Source organism: Mandrillus leucophaeus, unplaced genomic scaffold, assembly GCF_000951045.1.
Source record: "Mandrillus leucophaeus isolate KB7577 unplaced genomic scaffold, Mleu.le_1.0 Scaffold700, whole genome shotgun sequence".
NCBI classification, from domain to species: Eukaryota; Metazoa; Chordata; class Mammalia; order Primates; family Cercopithecidae; genus Mandrillus; species Mandrillus leucophaeus.
Genome location: NW_012107587.1, coordinates 547,394 through 560,597, shown reverse-complemented (window position 1 = coordinate 560,597; position 13,204 = coordinate 547,394). Strand labels below are relative to the sequence as shown.

Genomic DNA, 13,204 nt, shown 5'->3' with positions numbered 1-13,204 from the left:
GCCTCCTTTCTATTATTTAGTTTATGTGTTATTATTGGAATTCAGTGTACTCTTGAGATGATTTTTAAACAAAGATGTATAAAAAATGACTTTTTAAAAGATGGTTTAGAAAAGACATTATTTTTACATGTTGACTAAAACATATATGCTGATTTATTAGCGAGCTTTTATGATACCAGAAGAGCACTGTACTCTGAAGGCCCTTATGGTGATATAGAAACAAATAAATCATTATGTAGCATAACTAAGGACCATAAGGAAAATACAAATAAAGTGCCAAAGGGAAAAATCTGAAAAACTTTCCAGATGTGCGAAATCTGTTAGGTAGAATGTGTAGACGTTATTTAACCATTGTTAAGATGAAAAGCTACTGGACTCCTGGAATTAGTAGCTTCTTTTTCAGCTCCTTGCTGGAGGGTGGTTGCCCTGGAATTAATTTCCACTAATTTTGTCTAGATTTAGTCTGGACCTTTCCCACATTTTCATGTAGTTTCCACATAACAGATTTCTTCTAGAAGCTTAGGATAACCCTTGAGGCTGGATACCAGTTCATTCCGCCTGACCTGAGGAAGCAGGTCATTGAAACTTTTCCTCGGTAGAGAGACTTCCTAAATGCCTCTCTTGGGGCTGATGACGGCTGAATGTGGAGGACGGTCCTCACTGAGATCCCTTTGCAAAGGGCTTGCATCAGAGACAGTTCTGAGTGGGGCTCATGTCATCCCTTGAAGTCAGGAATCCCTCAGGATATTACGGTTGTAATTTTTCTTTCTTTCTTTCAGGTCTCTTATTTGGCGTGCTGTGTACCACTATGGCTGTGGCTGCATCCGTCCTGGGAGGTGTTGTGCAGGTAACGAAAGAAGGAAAAGACACATTTGATGTCACCAGAACTTCCCCCCACTCTCTTCTAATGTCCTGCCTCTTCCTCCAAGATCCAAAGGCTGACATTTAATAATACCAGCTCCCAAATAAAAATACATGTAAAATTTCAACCAAAATCACTTTCAGAAGGAGAAACTATTAAAACTAGTAATAGGATAGTGAGATAAAATTAGAAACTCCTAAAAATTCAGATCTGAGAATTTATTATCCTGATGTAAAAGTAGTGATAATAATAGTTAAAACAATAATAATTAACATGTACGTAACACTCTGTTCTGGGCAGAGTCCTAAATGTATTATTTCATTTAATCTTCATCACTTCTCTTAAAGTAGTATAATTAATGCACTAATTTTCCAGATGAAGAAACTAAGAAGTAACTGTCCCAAAGTTACATAATTAAAGAATGGTAGAATGGGATATCTACTCACCTCCACCTGTCATCCAAGATGAACTCACAGCTCCCAATTCCACAAAATATCAATACTAAAAGGAACCTTATGTTTCAATTATAATCTGTTTCAATTATCTTCATTTTGCAGGTGATTACAGGAAAAAAAGTGAAAATATCCTGTTCAAGGTCTCACAGTTAGTGAAAAAACTAGGTTTATGACCGAAGTCTCCTGAGCCACCCATCCCCATTCCTCATGTTACCCAACTCACAAAACAGCGTCAGATAAGTACATCTTCAGGTTCAAGCGATTCTCCTGCCTCATCCTCCCCAGTAGCTGGGATTACAGGTGCCCAATTAATTTTTGTAGTTTTGGTAGAGATGGAGTTTCACCATATTTGCCAGACTGGTCTTGAACTTCTGACCTCAAGTGATCCACCAGCCTCGGCCTCCCAGAGTGCTGGGATAACAGACGTGAGCCACCACACCTGGCCTTGTGTAATCTGAACATCATTTAGAGTTTCTTATCATGGTATAAGTTTTCAATAAATGTTTTTCAAATGAAGATATGAGTCACAGTAAGTGAATAGTAATCATTAATGTTTATAGAAGGCCTTCCAGTTCCCAGAGCAGTTTAACTTACTTGATCCTTCCAATGATTACTTAGATAAGTTCCATTAATTCCATTATAAGATTCAGGGAACAAATCTGGGAGAGCTAAGTGATGGAATAATTCACTTGTCTACATAAAAGAACTTATGGGACATGGTGTCCTTTCTAATAGGCCATTAACATACTGTTTTATCACAGATGCTTTATAATCCCTTCATAATGTTTGAAGTACTCTGATATATACCCGTCTACACAGCAGAAGTGGCAAGGTGGTGAGGTTTGTCTTTAGTGATCTCAGGTACTTTTTTAAGATTTATTTTCCTATTCATGGAACCTATATTTCCAAGTTGCCTCTTGATGTCTTGTGCTCCACAATCAGTATTTACTCTTAAGAAAGTATCATCATGTCCAACTGGTGATGATTAGAGTCACTAAATTGTTTTCCTCCAGAGATATTTCCACTGTAAGCTCCTCTGCAATTGAAGTATGAGGCGCTCCAGATAGGCAAGGACTCCTCCAGAGACTGTTGGAAAACAATTCTTGTAGTGAGGAGGAAGTTGTGAGTGATGCCCTCATCCTCCTGCCTTCGTTCAGTTGAGTATGCTGGGCCCACCTTCTTGATTGATTAAGATGTGTGCCATGTGGTTTAAGAGATGTCGATAGGCAAGAGTGAAAACCCTGATCTCTCCTTTCCTAAGAGAGGTATTTGAGTCTAAGGTGGTCCACTCTTTTCTCTGAACACATCTGACTTTGATGGGCAAAAAAAGGCAACTATAATTCCCTTATTTAATTTTCCAAACACCCTTGCTAAATTGAGTTTAATGGCATAACATTCATATTCTGAATTAACATATGGGAAGAAGACAAGAAATCAGGTACCCTAGGGATGAGATATAGAGCCAGGTTTAATTTCATTTCATGTTTCTGAAACCACCCCGTACCCATGGTATGTGTTTATGGTGGTTCTGAGGGTGAGAGTGGGGCAGCTTAAGTTCCTTAAACAAAGACCCTTTCAATGTTTTAGTTAAAGACTTTAGAAAATGTGTTCTGGAAAGTCTCATCCTGCGACATGTTCCAAGAAAGAAAATTTCCACAGTCAAAAGACTTTGGAACACACTGCACACTACATTCCACTCTCCAAAATCCACATGATACAGGGGCATATTGAAGGCTCCGAAAAATCCTCTAGTAAGGAAACCTGTTTCACTTGAAACATGTGACCACAGAACCACAATGGAGTGGAGAGTAGTAGGGCAGGAGGGGCTGGGGTCAAATAGCAGCAGGGAAGATCAGTTCGTGATTTGCCCAGCTCCCTTTGAGAAAGGTCATTCTATCCAATATGCTGCTGTCCTAATGATTATCAGCTAATTCTGCTAAGAGCTGTTAATGACTTCTAGGGGCATTTTAATCTCAACTTGAGAAAAAACTTTCTGGATATCATAACAGTTCAGCAAACAAATGGCATGCGTCAGGGATCAGAGCTCACTAATAGAGAAGGTTAGAGCAGTAATAAAAAGATAATAATAGTAGTAGTCAACACTTTGGTGCCTTTATGTGCTCCATACTCCTCAGACAGTATTCTGTGTTTTTTCTTGGATTCCACATTGAATACTCACCAAACCCCATGCCCCCCAAATGGGAAGCAAGTATTAGCATACCCACATGACGTGTGAGGAAGCTAAGGCATAGCAAGGTAAAATAAGGTAAAATATCCTGCCCAAGCCCCAAAGGCAACCCTAACCCCAATGCACAAAGCTATTGTCCTGTACTTGCAGGAGTGGCTTAGCAGGTATTTGGGCATTGGGGAGGAGGCTGAATTAGATGAGCTCTAAGTCTTCCTCTAATACATACTTAATATTAACAAAAGAAAGGTAAAAATTAAAATTAGTTTGCTTGTACACTACAGAAATATACATAGTTTTAAATCCAGGAACTCTTGAATTCCTCCCCCACCACCTTGTTTTTTTTTGTTGTTTTTGTTTGTTTGTTTTTATCATGTGAAGGCCTTTTTCTTCTGAGGCATGGTGGCTAGTGACTTTGTAAGAGATTGTGAAATATTTGTCCCACAGGGGAAGATAAAATTACCTTCACTAATTTACTGACTCTCCTATGTAATCACTAGTAAATGAACTTTCAAATTCAGCAACCCTAGAAACTGTGAATTAATGCTATCAGTTAGCAGAGGAAATGCCAGGAATATTAACTTAAGTATTGATGCTGGGTAAGAAGCAAGGCTTTACCCTCATCTGCCTCCATTTTGTCAAGAATATATCTGAGGCATTGACTTCTCTGAAATTAATCTGGAAAAAACAATCAAGCATTGCAACCCATCTTTCTGGAAAAAAGATAAAAAATTTGCTAGAGGTGATTTGAAGTCCCCTTGGTTCTATGACCTTATTTTTTTTTTATAGAGAAAGAAGACTTTGAAATTCACTGAGTTTCAGCTTGGACTTCAAACTAAATTCAGGTTGCTTGCCTTTCTACTATACAAACACACACACAGACACACACACACATGAATACAGTGCTTATCATTCAGCCTAGAATTTAGAAATGACTTATAGAAAGCACATAATTAATAAATGGCACAGTCAGAACTAGGACCCAATTGTATCCCAGGTCCAGGAGAGGGATGATGCCAGGAAGTCACAGATACCCTTGAGTAGGGGGTTCATCTGGTCTGCTTTTGTTCCACAGGCTGCCCTCAGCATTCACGGCATGTGCGGGGGACCAATGCTGGGTTTATTCTCCTTGGGTATTGTGTTCCCTTTTGTAAACTGGAAGGTAAGGATCCCACAGCCATCTTCACAATTCCTAGTCAAAAACTGGTCCCAGCCATTTCTTCCTCCTCTCACCCCTGTTTGGAAAAGCTATTTGTCTTAACCAGGAAAAGAATCCACAGTAGAATTAAACAGAGCTTGAGTCTACCTATCTCTGACTTCAGTAACATTTTTCTGGGAAAAATGTCATTCAGTGTCATTTTTCTGGGAAAGAAATGAAAGAAAAGCAGAGGTAGTTATGAACTACCATATATCCAGACATGAAAGCTGACTCTTTAAGGTTAAATTAAGTCTTCTCTAAATTAAAGGCCCACAACATTAATTGTAAAATAGATTCTGAATTCAAGAATAGTTTTGTTGAAACACAATTTTGAAAATTCATATTTACAAATGTAAATCTAATTGTTTTCTGTGTATAGTTACCTAGATATATAACTAACTTTATTAAACTAATTAACTAATTTATGTAGGGGAGAAGGGACAAACTTGGGTTCTGACAGTTGGATCTTCATTTTGCTGCTCTGGCAAGCTAACAGTATGTCTTCAAGTAAATGTTGGTTGGATAACTGTGTATTGAGTATAAATCAAAATAAATAATTATCTGGAAAAATAATATAACAATATTTTTTAAACGTTTATAATAGCAGGATTTTCTCAATCTAACAAAATTGCCATTTTCCAGTTACTGCCATCTGCACACTTACATGTATGTATTTCGAGAAAGTCTTTTGATTCCAGAAAGCTTGACTTTACACTTATTTATCTATATACTATAGGATATTCCATAATGTCTGTGTCAGATAGTATACCTGATTAGGTCTCTGTGGCTACCTGACCCTTATTGACCTTTCTCCTAGATAAATCTTGTTGGGCTAGGTAAAGAGGTTCATGGGTAGTGAGCATTCGGGTCTTTGTAGCACTTCCCAAGCAGTCTTAATCACTTGTCTGATATTGGGGTTGACAAGAATATTATGTCTTTGGGGAGATAATGTGAGGGAAGACAATATTCTAGCCACAAAAAAATGTGAGCTAACTACATAAGATTTTACAGTGCACTGTAAACATTAATTTATTATCTATGTTAGTACATTGGAGTTTTTTTCTATTTGGTCAGGAAAACCACCTTGATTTCTCTTACTGAAACCACCTTGTCATTTTTGGCAGCCATTGGGGCCCTCATTTACCCTGCATCAGCCTCTAAGACATGTCCTTTGCCTAGATATTTACTAAAGTATAGTAAATATTGTAAATTTGTGTCACCTCTCCCCTCATCAATGGCCATGACTGATCCTACTAACCAATCATGGCTCTCCTTCCCACAGAATGTGGCTGCAACTTCAGAATCTGTCTCAACATGGCTCTCCAGCTAGCTATTATAGATCACCCAGGGTTATCCATCCAGTTGAAATCCATTTGCCACTTACTGGTAGGCCAGGGGTCAGCAAACGATATGCCTCAAGCCAAATCTAGCCGGCCCCCTGTGTTTGGTAAGGCCTTCAAGCTAAAAATGATTTTGACATTTTTAAGTGGTTGGGGAAAAAAAGTCAAAAGAAGAATAATATCTTCTGGCACGAAAATATTATATCAAATTCCAATTTCAGTGCCCATAAATAAAATTTTACTAAAACACAGCCAGCCTCTTCTGTTTGGGTATTGTTCTATAGTTGCTTACATGCTATAACAGAAGAGCTGAGTAGTTGTGACAGATACTGCATGGCTCATGAAACCTAAAATATTTATTGTCTGACTGTTATATTAGAAATTTGCAGACCACTTGTTTAGACCAAGGCACAAGTATTCAAATCACACACACTGATTTAGTTTCTTCAAACAATAATGAAGAAAGCATTCTGGAACTCTTACCACGGTCTCTTCTATTCTTTTCTGATTAACTAGAGAAGCCAACAGGTTTGTTTTCTCTGACTCAGAAGGCTCAGCTTCCTAGCAGTGACCAGAAACATTCGATTATATTCTCTAGTGGTCCTAATCTCTGCTAAATTGTTCTGCCTCCTCTACAAGAAAAATGATTCTTTGAATTTTCATTATTTATCAAGAAATATAAACCTTAAATGACAAGACTACTAAATGCACTTGCTAGTATTCATACTTAAACAAAAAAACCTCAAAACTAGGGATTCAGGGGACTCTGTCAGTTACTTAGGAAGAGAGATAGGAGTAATATTTTCTGTATAAAAGCTGTCGATAACGAAAAATGACTCTAATATTTGAAGTTTTCCTTAACTTCCGAAAGTCTTCCAATGAGAATCAAAGTTTCAGCAGCTTTTTAAGTAGTAAGAGAAAGAAACCCTAAGGAGAAAGATAATTATTGCTAGAAATCTAAATATATTGATCAGTGTGAAATTATCTTGTGTCTTCGTTTAAAGAACAAGTCACTCCTTAATAAACCTGCATTATGAGAATTGAGGTGAAGGCAGTTTGAGTGTTTCCAAAACACGTGGCCAAGATTTGGGGTGGAACGCCAGAATCTCTAAGGCATAGAACTCCTCATCTCATTATTCTTTCAATAGACAACTTTGTCAAATTTCCCATTAACTTTTTTCTTCTTCATCCAGGGTGCACTAGGAGGTCTTCTTACTGGAATCATCTTGTCATTTTGGGTGGCCATTGGGGCCTTCGTTTACCCTGCACCAGACTCTAAGACATGGCCTTTGCCTCTATCAACAGACCAATGTATCAAATCAAATGTGACAGCAACAGGGTCTCCACTGCTATCCAGCAGGTATGCTGACTTTAAAGATGGCGCTGAGTCCCAGAGAGTAGGTCACCTGGTAAGAGGGAGGTGCACTCTTCAGAGATAAGTGTGATGAGACACATCTTGCTCTCTTGTGAGACTCACTCTGGGAAGTACCCAGCACTGAAGAGTGCCACACAGGGCTGCAGCTTTCTGCAGATGTCCATTGTATGTCTGAATAGAGAGGTATTCAGACATACAAAAACGGATTTGGTGAAAGAGTTAATGGGAGATATGAGTACAAAACAGAAAAATAGTGGAGGGTTGAAAGGTGACTGGGTATGAGGAATATGGTGACCTCAAAGAATAAAACTGAGTAGAAGAAGTTTGTGAGCAATGAGGATAATGCTTGTAGGTATGCGGAGTTAGGAGCACTGCTATGAACCTATGGCTTCTAAACCAAATAATATGAACACAGGGTTTAACAAAGGATTTCCCTTTCTGCTTCTGGCTGGGGTAAGTGATCAAAAATATCAAAACACATCAGATACTATTGTGTAGAGAGAAGATTGTGGACTTTGAAATGTGAAATACCTGGGTTTGGATTTTGGTTTTACCATTTATTCCCTCTGTATCTTTGGACAAGTTAGTAAGTTGTAACTTCTTGAATTCTCAGAGCCCTTGATTGAAAAATGAGGGTATTAGTACCTACTATACTTCGTTTTTGAGAGGATCAAATGAGATGACTATATATATATCTCTCTCTCTTCGTATGTATATATGTTTGTGTGTGTATATATGTATATATGTGTGTATATATGTATATATGAGTGTGTATATATATATCAAGTGGCACTACACATGACTTTAATAAATGTTCACTCACATTCTAATTGTATGTAAGAGCAAGTCTAGAAAATACAGGATTTGTGTTATTTGTGTATCCTCAAAAGTACTTCATTTTTAGTAGCCCTTTTCTGATTATCATCAATACCTCCCTGTACACGCTCATTTCCTCTGAGCCCAGCCTTCTCAAACTGGCCAGGTAATGTGGCAAATTACATTTATGAAAGTCTCTCTTGGCCCGGCATATCTTCTCCTCTCCATTGTCCTTGTCAATCTTGAGGCAAGTCTCGTCATTACAAAGTCCAGAAAAGTGAAATTATCTTATTTGTATTTTTGATTTCCTCCATTTTTCTATTTTCTCTTCTTTTCTAATACAACCCATTCTATCCAGGCATCACTAGATTTATTTTTTCTGAAGCGCCTTCCTGAACTCATTACTACCACATGGAGATGACTTCAATGATTCATGTGCTTATGGAATAAAATGCAACCTTTATCCTGGAGCTAAATATCTGCCAAACTTTCCTGTGGTTTTAATGTTATTAACTATTGTTTTCCTTCTACTCTGAATTCTGTCTCTTCTCTTCTACCTATGCCTATCCCACTCTTTCCTACATTTGGGTCCTTAATCAAGCTATTTCCTCCACAGTAATGTCTTAGTGTTCATTTCCACTCTCCTAAAATCTGTTTATTTTTCAAGAGCTGTACTAGTGTCCCCCATTCCTCCATAAAATTCATTTTGACTCAGGTTCCAAATGGGCACTCCATTATTTTGCTTCCATTTGCCTTTGAGTTTCATTTTCTTTCCATAAATTTTATATCAAAGAATTTCAACCTATTTATGGTTCAACATAAACCATGTTGATTCTTCCCTCCTGCTTGTACTTACTGTATTACCTTCTTGGAATGCTAATTCCTGGCCCTGACTACCCTCTTTGCTTGATTAACTACTAATTATTCTTTCAAAATGAGCTGAGGTATCATCTCATGCATTGATCTGAATTTGAAGGCTGCCTTAATCTTTTATACCTTTTCTACTGAGGCAAAACCAACCCATTTTATGATTATCTATTAGCTCCTATATGTAGACTTTGTGACTTTCTCATCTTTAGATCACTAATGCCTGTCACAATCACTAGCACTAAATCTGGGCCTAATAGATGTCTGAGGAATAAATAATACAAATGAAATGAAAGACACAATCCTCATTGTAATACTTATGATTCAGTGTCTGTATTGTTATATTTGTAATTCAGGAATGAATTAGATTGAGTGGAATACAAAGCACATTTTGTCTAAATATAATTTTTTAAATGACAAGAAGTTATGCTTTAGGCTTTTGAGATGCCAGGCCCTAAAATGAATCCTGAGCAGTCCTCTACATCACTGTGGGGGTCTTTAAAATGCACGGAATTGGTGACATGTGCTGTTTTCCACAGACCTGCAATAGCTGATACCTGGTACTCAATCTCCTACCTTTACTACAGTGCAGTGGGCTGCCTAGGATGCATTGCTGCTGGAGTAATCATCAGCCTCATAACAGGTTGGTTATAATTCCTCCCTTTGGGACTAAAGAAGATATGGGCTAGTGCATGCATTGGTGGACTGGCTGACTGTCTTATTGGTTTGAATTCAAGTTTCTCAAAAAAACCCTTCTTCCCACAGAGATGTCTACTCTCTCAAAACTGACATACAAAGGCGCCTTTCATTATTATATATCTGATTATTAATATATAAAACATGTATTCACGGGAGGCTGAGGAAGCAGAATCGCTTGAACCCAGGAGGTGGAGGTTGCAGTGAGCTGAGATGGTGCCATTGCACTCCAGCTTGGGCGACAGAGCAAGACTCCGGCTCAAAAAACAAACGAACAAACAAAAAACCACATATATTCAAATATTTCCCATATATTATTTTAAAAAAAGATGCTTTGACACATGTCCCCCAGAAGCTTGAGTATAAAAAACCCTCCGTAATATAACAATCAGTAAATAAGGTTAAATATTCAGAGTGGTTCTTTTCCCCTCATCTCAGTAAGAGACAAAATTTTTGTCATCACCATCTTGCTATCTCATGAAGTCAGCCTTTGCTAACTTACTAGAAAAGCAAAACACTGTTGTTTTTGCCTATGTTGTCCTTTGGAGGCTGCTCCTCTAAGGTCGTGGAGTTCTCTGCAGTGAGCAGCTTCATTGTCAGCCATTTTTAGCAAAGTGTCTACCATCCATACTTGCCCTTTTGATGGATTAATGTCTCTTTTGTTTCAAAGCCCATGAGAGATTCGTAGTGGTGGTGAGAGTGTGGGAGATAGTGGGGTGGAATAAGTTCACTGTACTCTTGTCCCTCCACCTCCTTGGAGTACGTATTTTAGCTGAAAAATTTTTAAGGTATTCTACTTTTCCACGACTATTATATACCAGTGAACAATGGCCAACGTTCTTACTCAACACGAAACCTGAATGGCAACATTTCTGGTGACTGTGTACTAGAAATGTTATATGCAAGTTCCGATGCCCTATTGTTCTGTGCATGATGTCACTAGCCATTCACTGAAATTTAAGAAGATACTGGCTATGATAAAGAATTGACTATAAATCTTGTAACCCTAGTCTTTCACATAATAACAACTCTCTCAATGTCTTTATTTAAATAGTTTCAGGCGAAAGATTGTTTATTCAATTTGTTTAGATTTTGCCTTAGTACCCTGACATCCTTGACTCCTTCCTTGATGCTAGAGGAATATACCTAGACATTTCAGTTTAGTGGTCGGTCACCACTAAGAAGACAGCCAATATTTCAGCTGCCTGGACATTTCCTTCTAAAGCAGGAAATGTGTACACATGAAATCCAGTGGTTTGTCAGTCTATATTTTCCATGTGTGCACCAGAATTAGCATGCTGTTATGTTGATACAGCAGCACTTATTTTAAATTTGATTGAAAATTCTTACACATTTTCAGCATGAACAACTCTTTTGGTATTAATCCTTATGTTTTCTTTTTCTCCAAATGAACCAGGTCTTAGTGAAATGCCCTTGAGACCAAAAGCGAACACGTAACAAAGTCTAGTTATGCCTTCAAACATTTGGAAAAATTTTGGAACATGACCACCAGATGTTCTTGCCTCCTGGTGCCTGTCTTCCAAATGAGGCCTTAGTGCTAGCCTGATACCCTCAGGTCTGCTCACCAAGAGGGTTTAACAAATCTTCTGTAATACCCAATGAATCTTTTAAAAAGTCTTACAATGTTGAAATGTAGAATAGGGTCAGTGAGGAAGGACAGAGGCCTTTTGTGGGCCTATTCTCCTTCTGTTATATTTTATCTTGGTCTTATTTGGTCTTAATAGGTGATGTATTCAATTATACTTCTTCCAGATAAAATATGGCACCTAAAAGATATACCGTTTATGTTACTCATATATGTTGACACATAGAATCATGTCTGTGTTGATTAGCAACTCCAGGAAGTTTATATCATTAATCATTTTGTGTATCAGCTGCTGAAAGGAGATCTTGGGCTAGGATACACTTTAAATTCTTCATTATTACCGATAAAATTCTGCTGGGTGGCTGAAAATTATTTTTTCATTTTTCCATTTTAGACATGTGAAATGAAAATATCATTTCCTAAATCAAGAACAAATACCATTGTTGGTGTATCAAGTGACCAAAACATCCCATTATCAGGACAGTACGTAGAGATTGATGCTACTCTGTTTTTCAGTGTACAGTAGTTTATATTTATCTGAATCTTACTGTATTTTTCTCATTTACCATAAAGCTGCATGTCTCTTTATGGACATGCAGATCTTTAGTTATGGATATGAAGTCTTTAGTTATCAGTCTATTATTTTTATATTTTAGATTATGGTTCCATACATTAAGGTTAAATGTGGCCTACTATCTATTTTCTTTCTTTCTTTTTTTTTTTTTTTTTTTTTTTTTTAGTTTTCTAGAAACAGAGCTTGCCCATTTATTTGCTTTTGACTATGGTTGATTTCACTCTATAGAGGCAGAGTTGAGTAGTGGCAACAAACATCTGGCCAGCAACGCCTAAAATATTTACTATCTATCTCTTAACATACAAAAATTAATCTTTGTGTTAGATAATTCATCTCATCAGAGAAATTTACTGTACTACTTTATAAATTGTCAGGAATTGCGCAGCTCTGTATAATGATGTGAGATAGATAAAAAATATTCTAGCTTTCAGTTTGCTGTGGTGAAAGCTGATACCATTCTAATTTCTGATTCTTGTATGTAATCTACCTTATTTCAGTCTCTCCTCTTTGTCACACAGACACACACAGATACACACACACACATATACACACACACAGAGACACATACACACACACTCATACCATTCTTTCTGTTGAAAGTTTATAGACCATCTTTTTATTCATAGGTTTCTGAAATTTTATGTCCTTGCCACTCCTAATCTGACTTTCTTGACTTGCAACTTAAGCCTATATCTTGTACTCAGGACTTCTGCTGAGAGTTTTGGGGCTTGTGCCCGGTAGAGGGACCATGTAGGGAATGGATTCTAGGTTGCATTCGGCTCGTGGAGTCAGTACCTTGGCATAGAGTTGCTTCTGCTTAGAGGAAGGGAAACTTTCCTCAAAACCACCCCAACTTACTATACATCTAGTGACATTTCCTCTATAAGCATGAACTTTCTTTTCCTTAGGAAAAACCCACTTGTCTACAGGAAATGATCTCATCCCCTTTGACCTTCTTCTCTTTGCTCACCTAATATGTCTACAGTCCTGTAACCTCTTGACGAACTTGGTTTCACCCAATTTTCTCAACAGTCCACTGATGCTCAATCCCTAAGGTCTTGCTCATGAAAGATGATAAATCCATGATCGAAGGCAAATACAGAGCTTCTGGTTTGAGAATTTGAGTTTCATTTTCAACTTTCCTATCTGTGAGAATTATAGCCCTATACTTTGCTTTACCATCTACTATCTCCCAAAGGCAATATTATCTTTTTCTAGAAGAAAACAGAA

General features: G+C 37.6%; 1 protein-coding gene across 1 annotated transcript in view; it reads left to right on the top strand.

The window, feature by feature from the left end:
* The window catches only part of SLC5A12 (solute carrier family 5 (sodium/monocarboxylate cotransporter), member 12), a 50,598-nt gene that overhangs the window by 32,944 nt on the left and 4,450 nt on the right, over positions 1-13,204 (top strand). The window contains exons 10-13 of the mRNA XM_011964703.1: positions 780-847; positions 4,578-4,664; positions 7,234-7,400; positions 9,638-9,741. Coding sequence (XP_011820093.1) covers positions 780-847; positions 4,578-4,664; positions 7,234-7,400; positions 9,638-9,741 — 426 coding nt within the window. The remainder of the gene's footprint in view (positions 1-779; positions 848-4,577; positions 4,665-7,233; positions 7,401-9,637; positions 9,742-13,204) is intronic.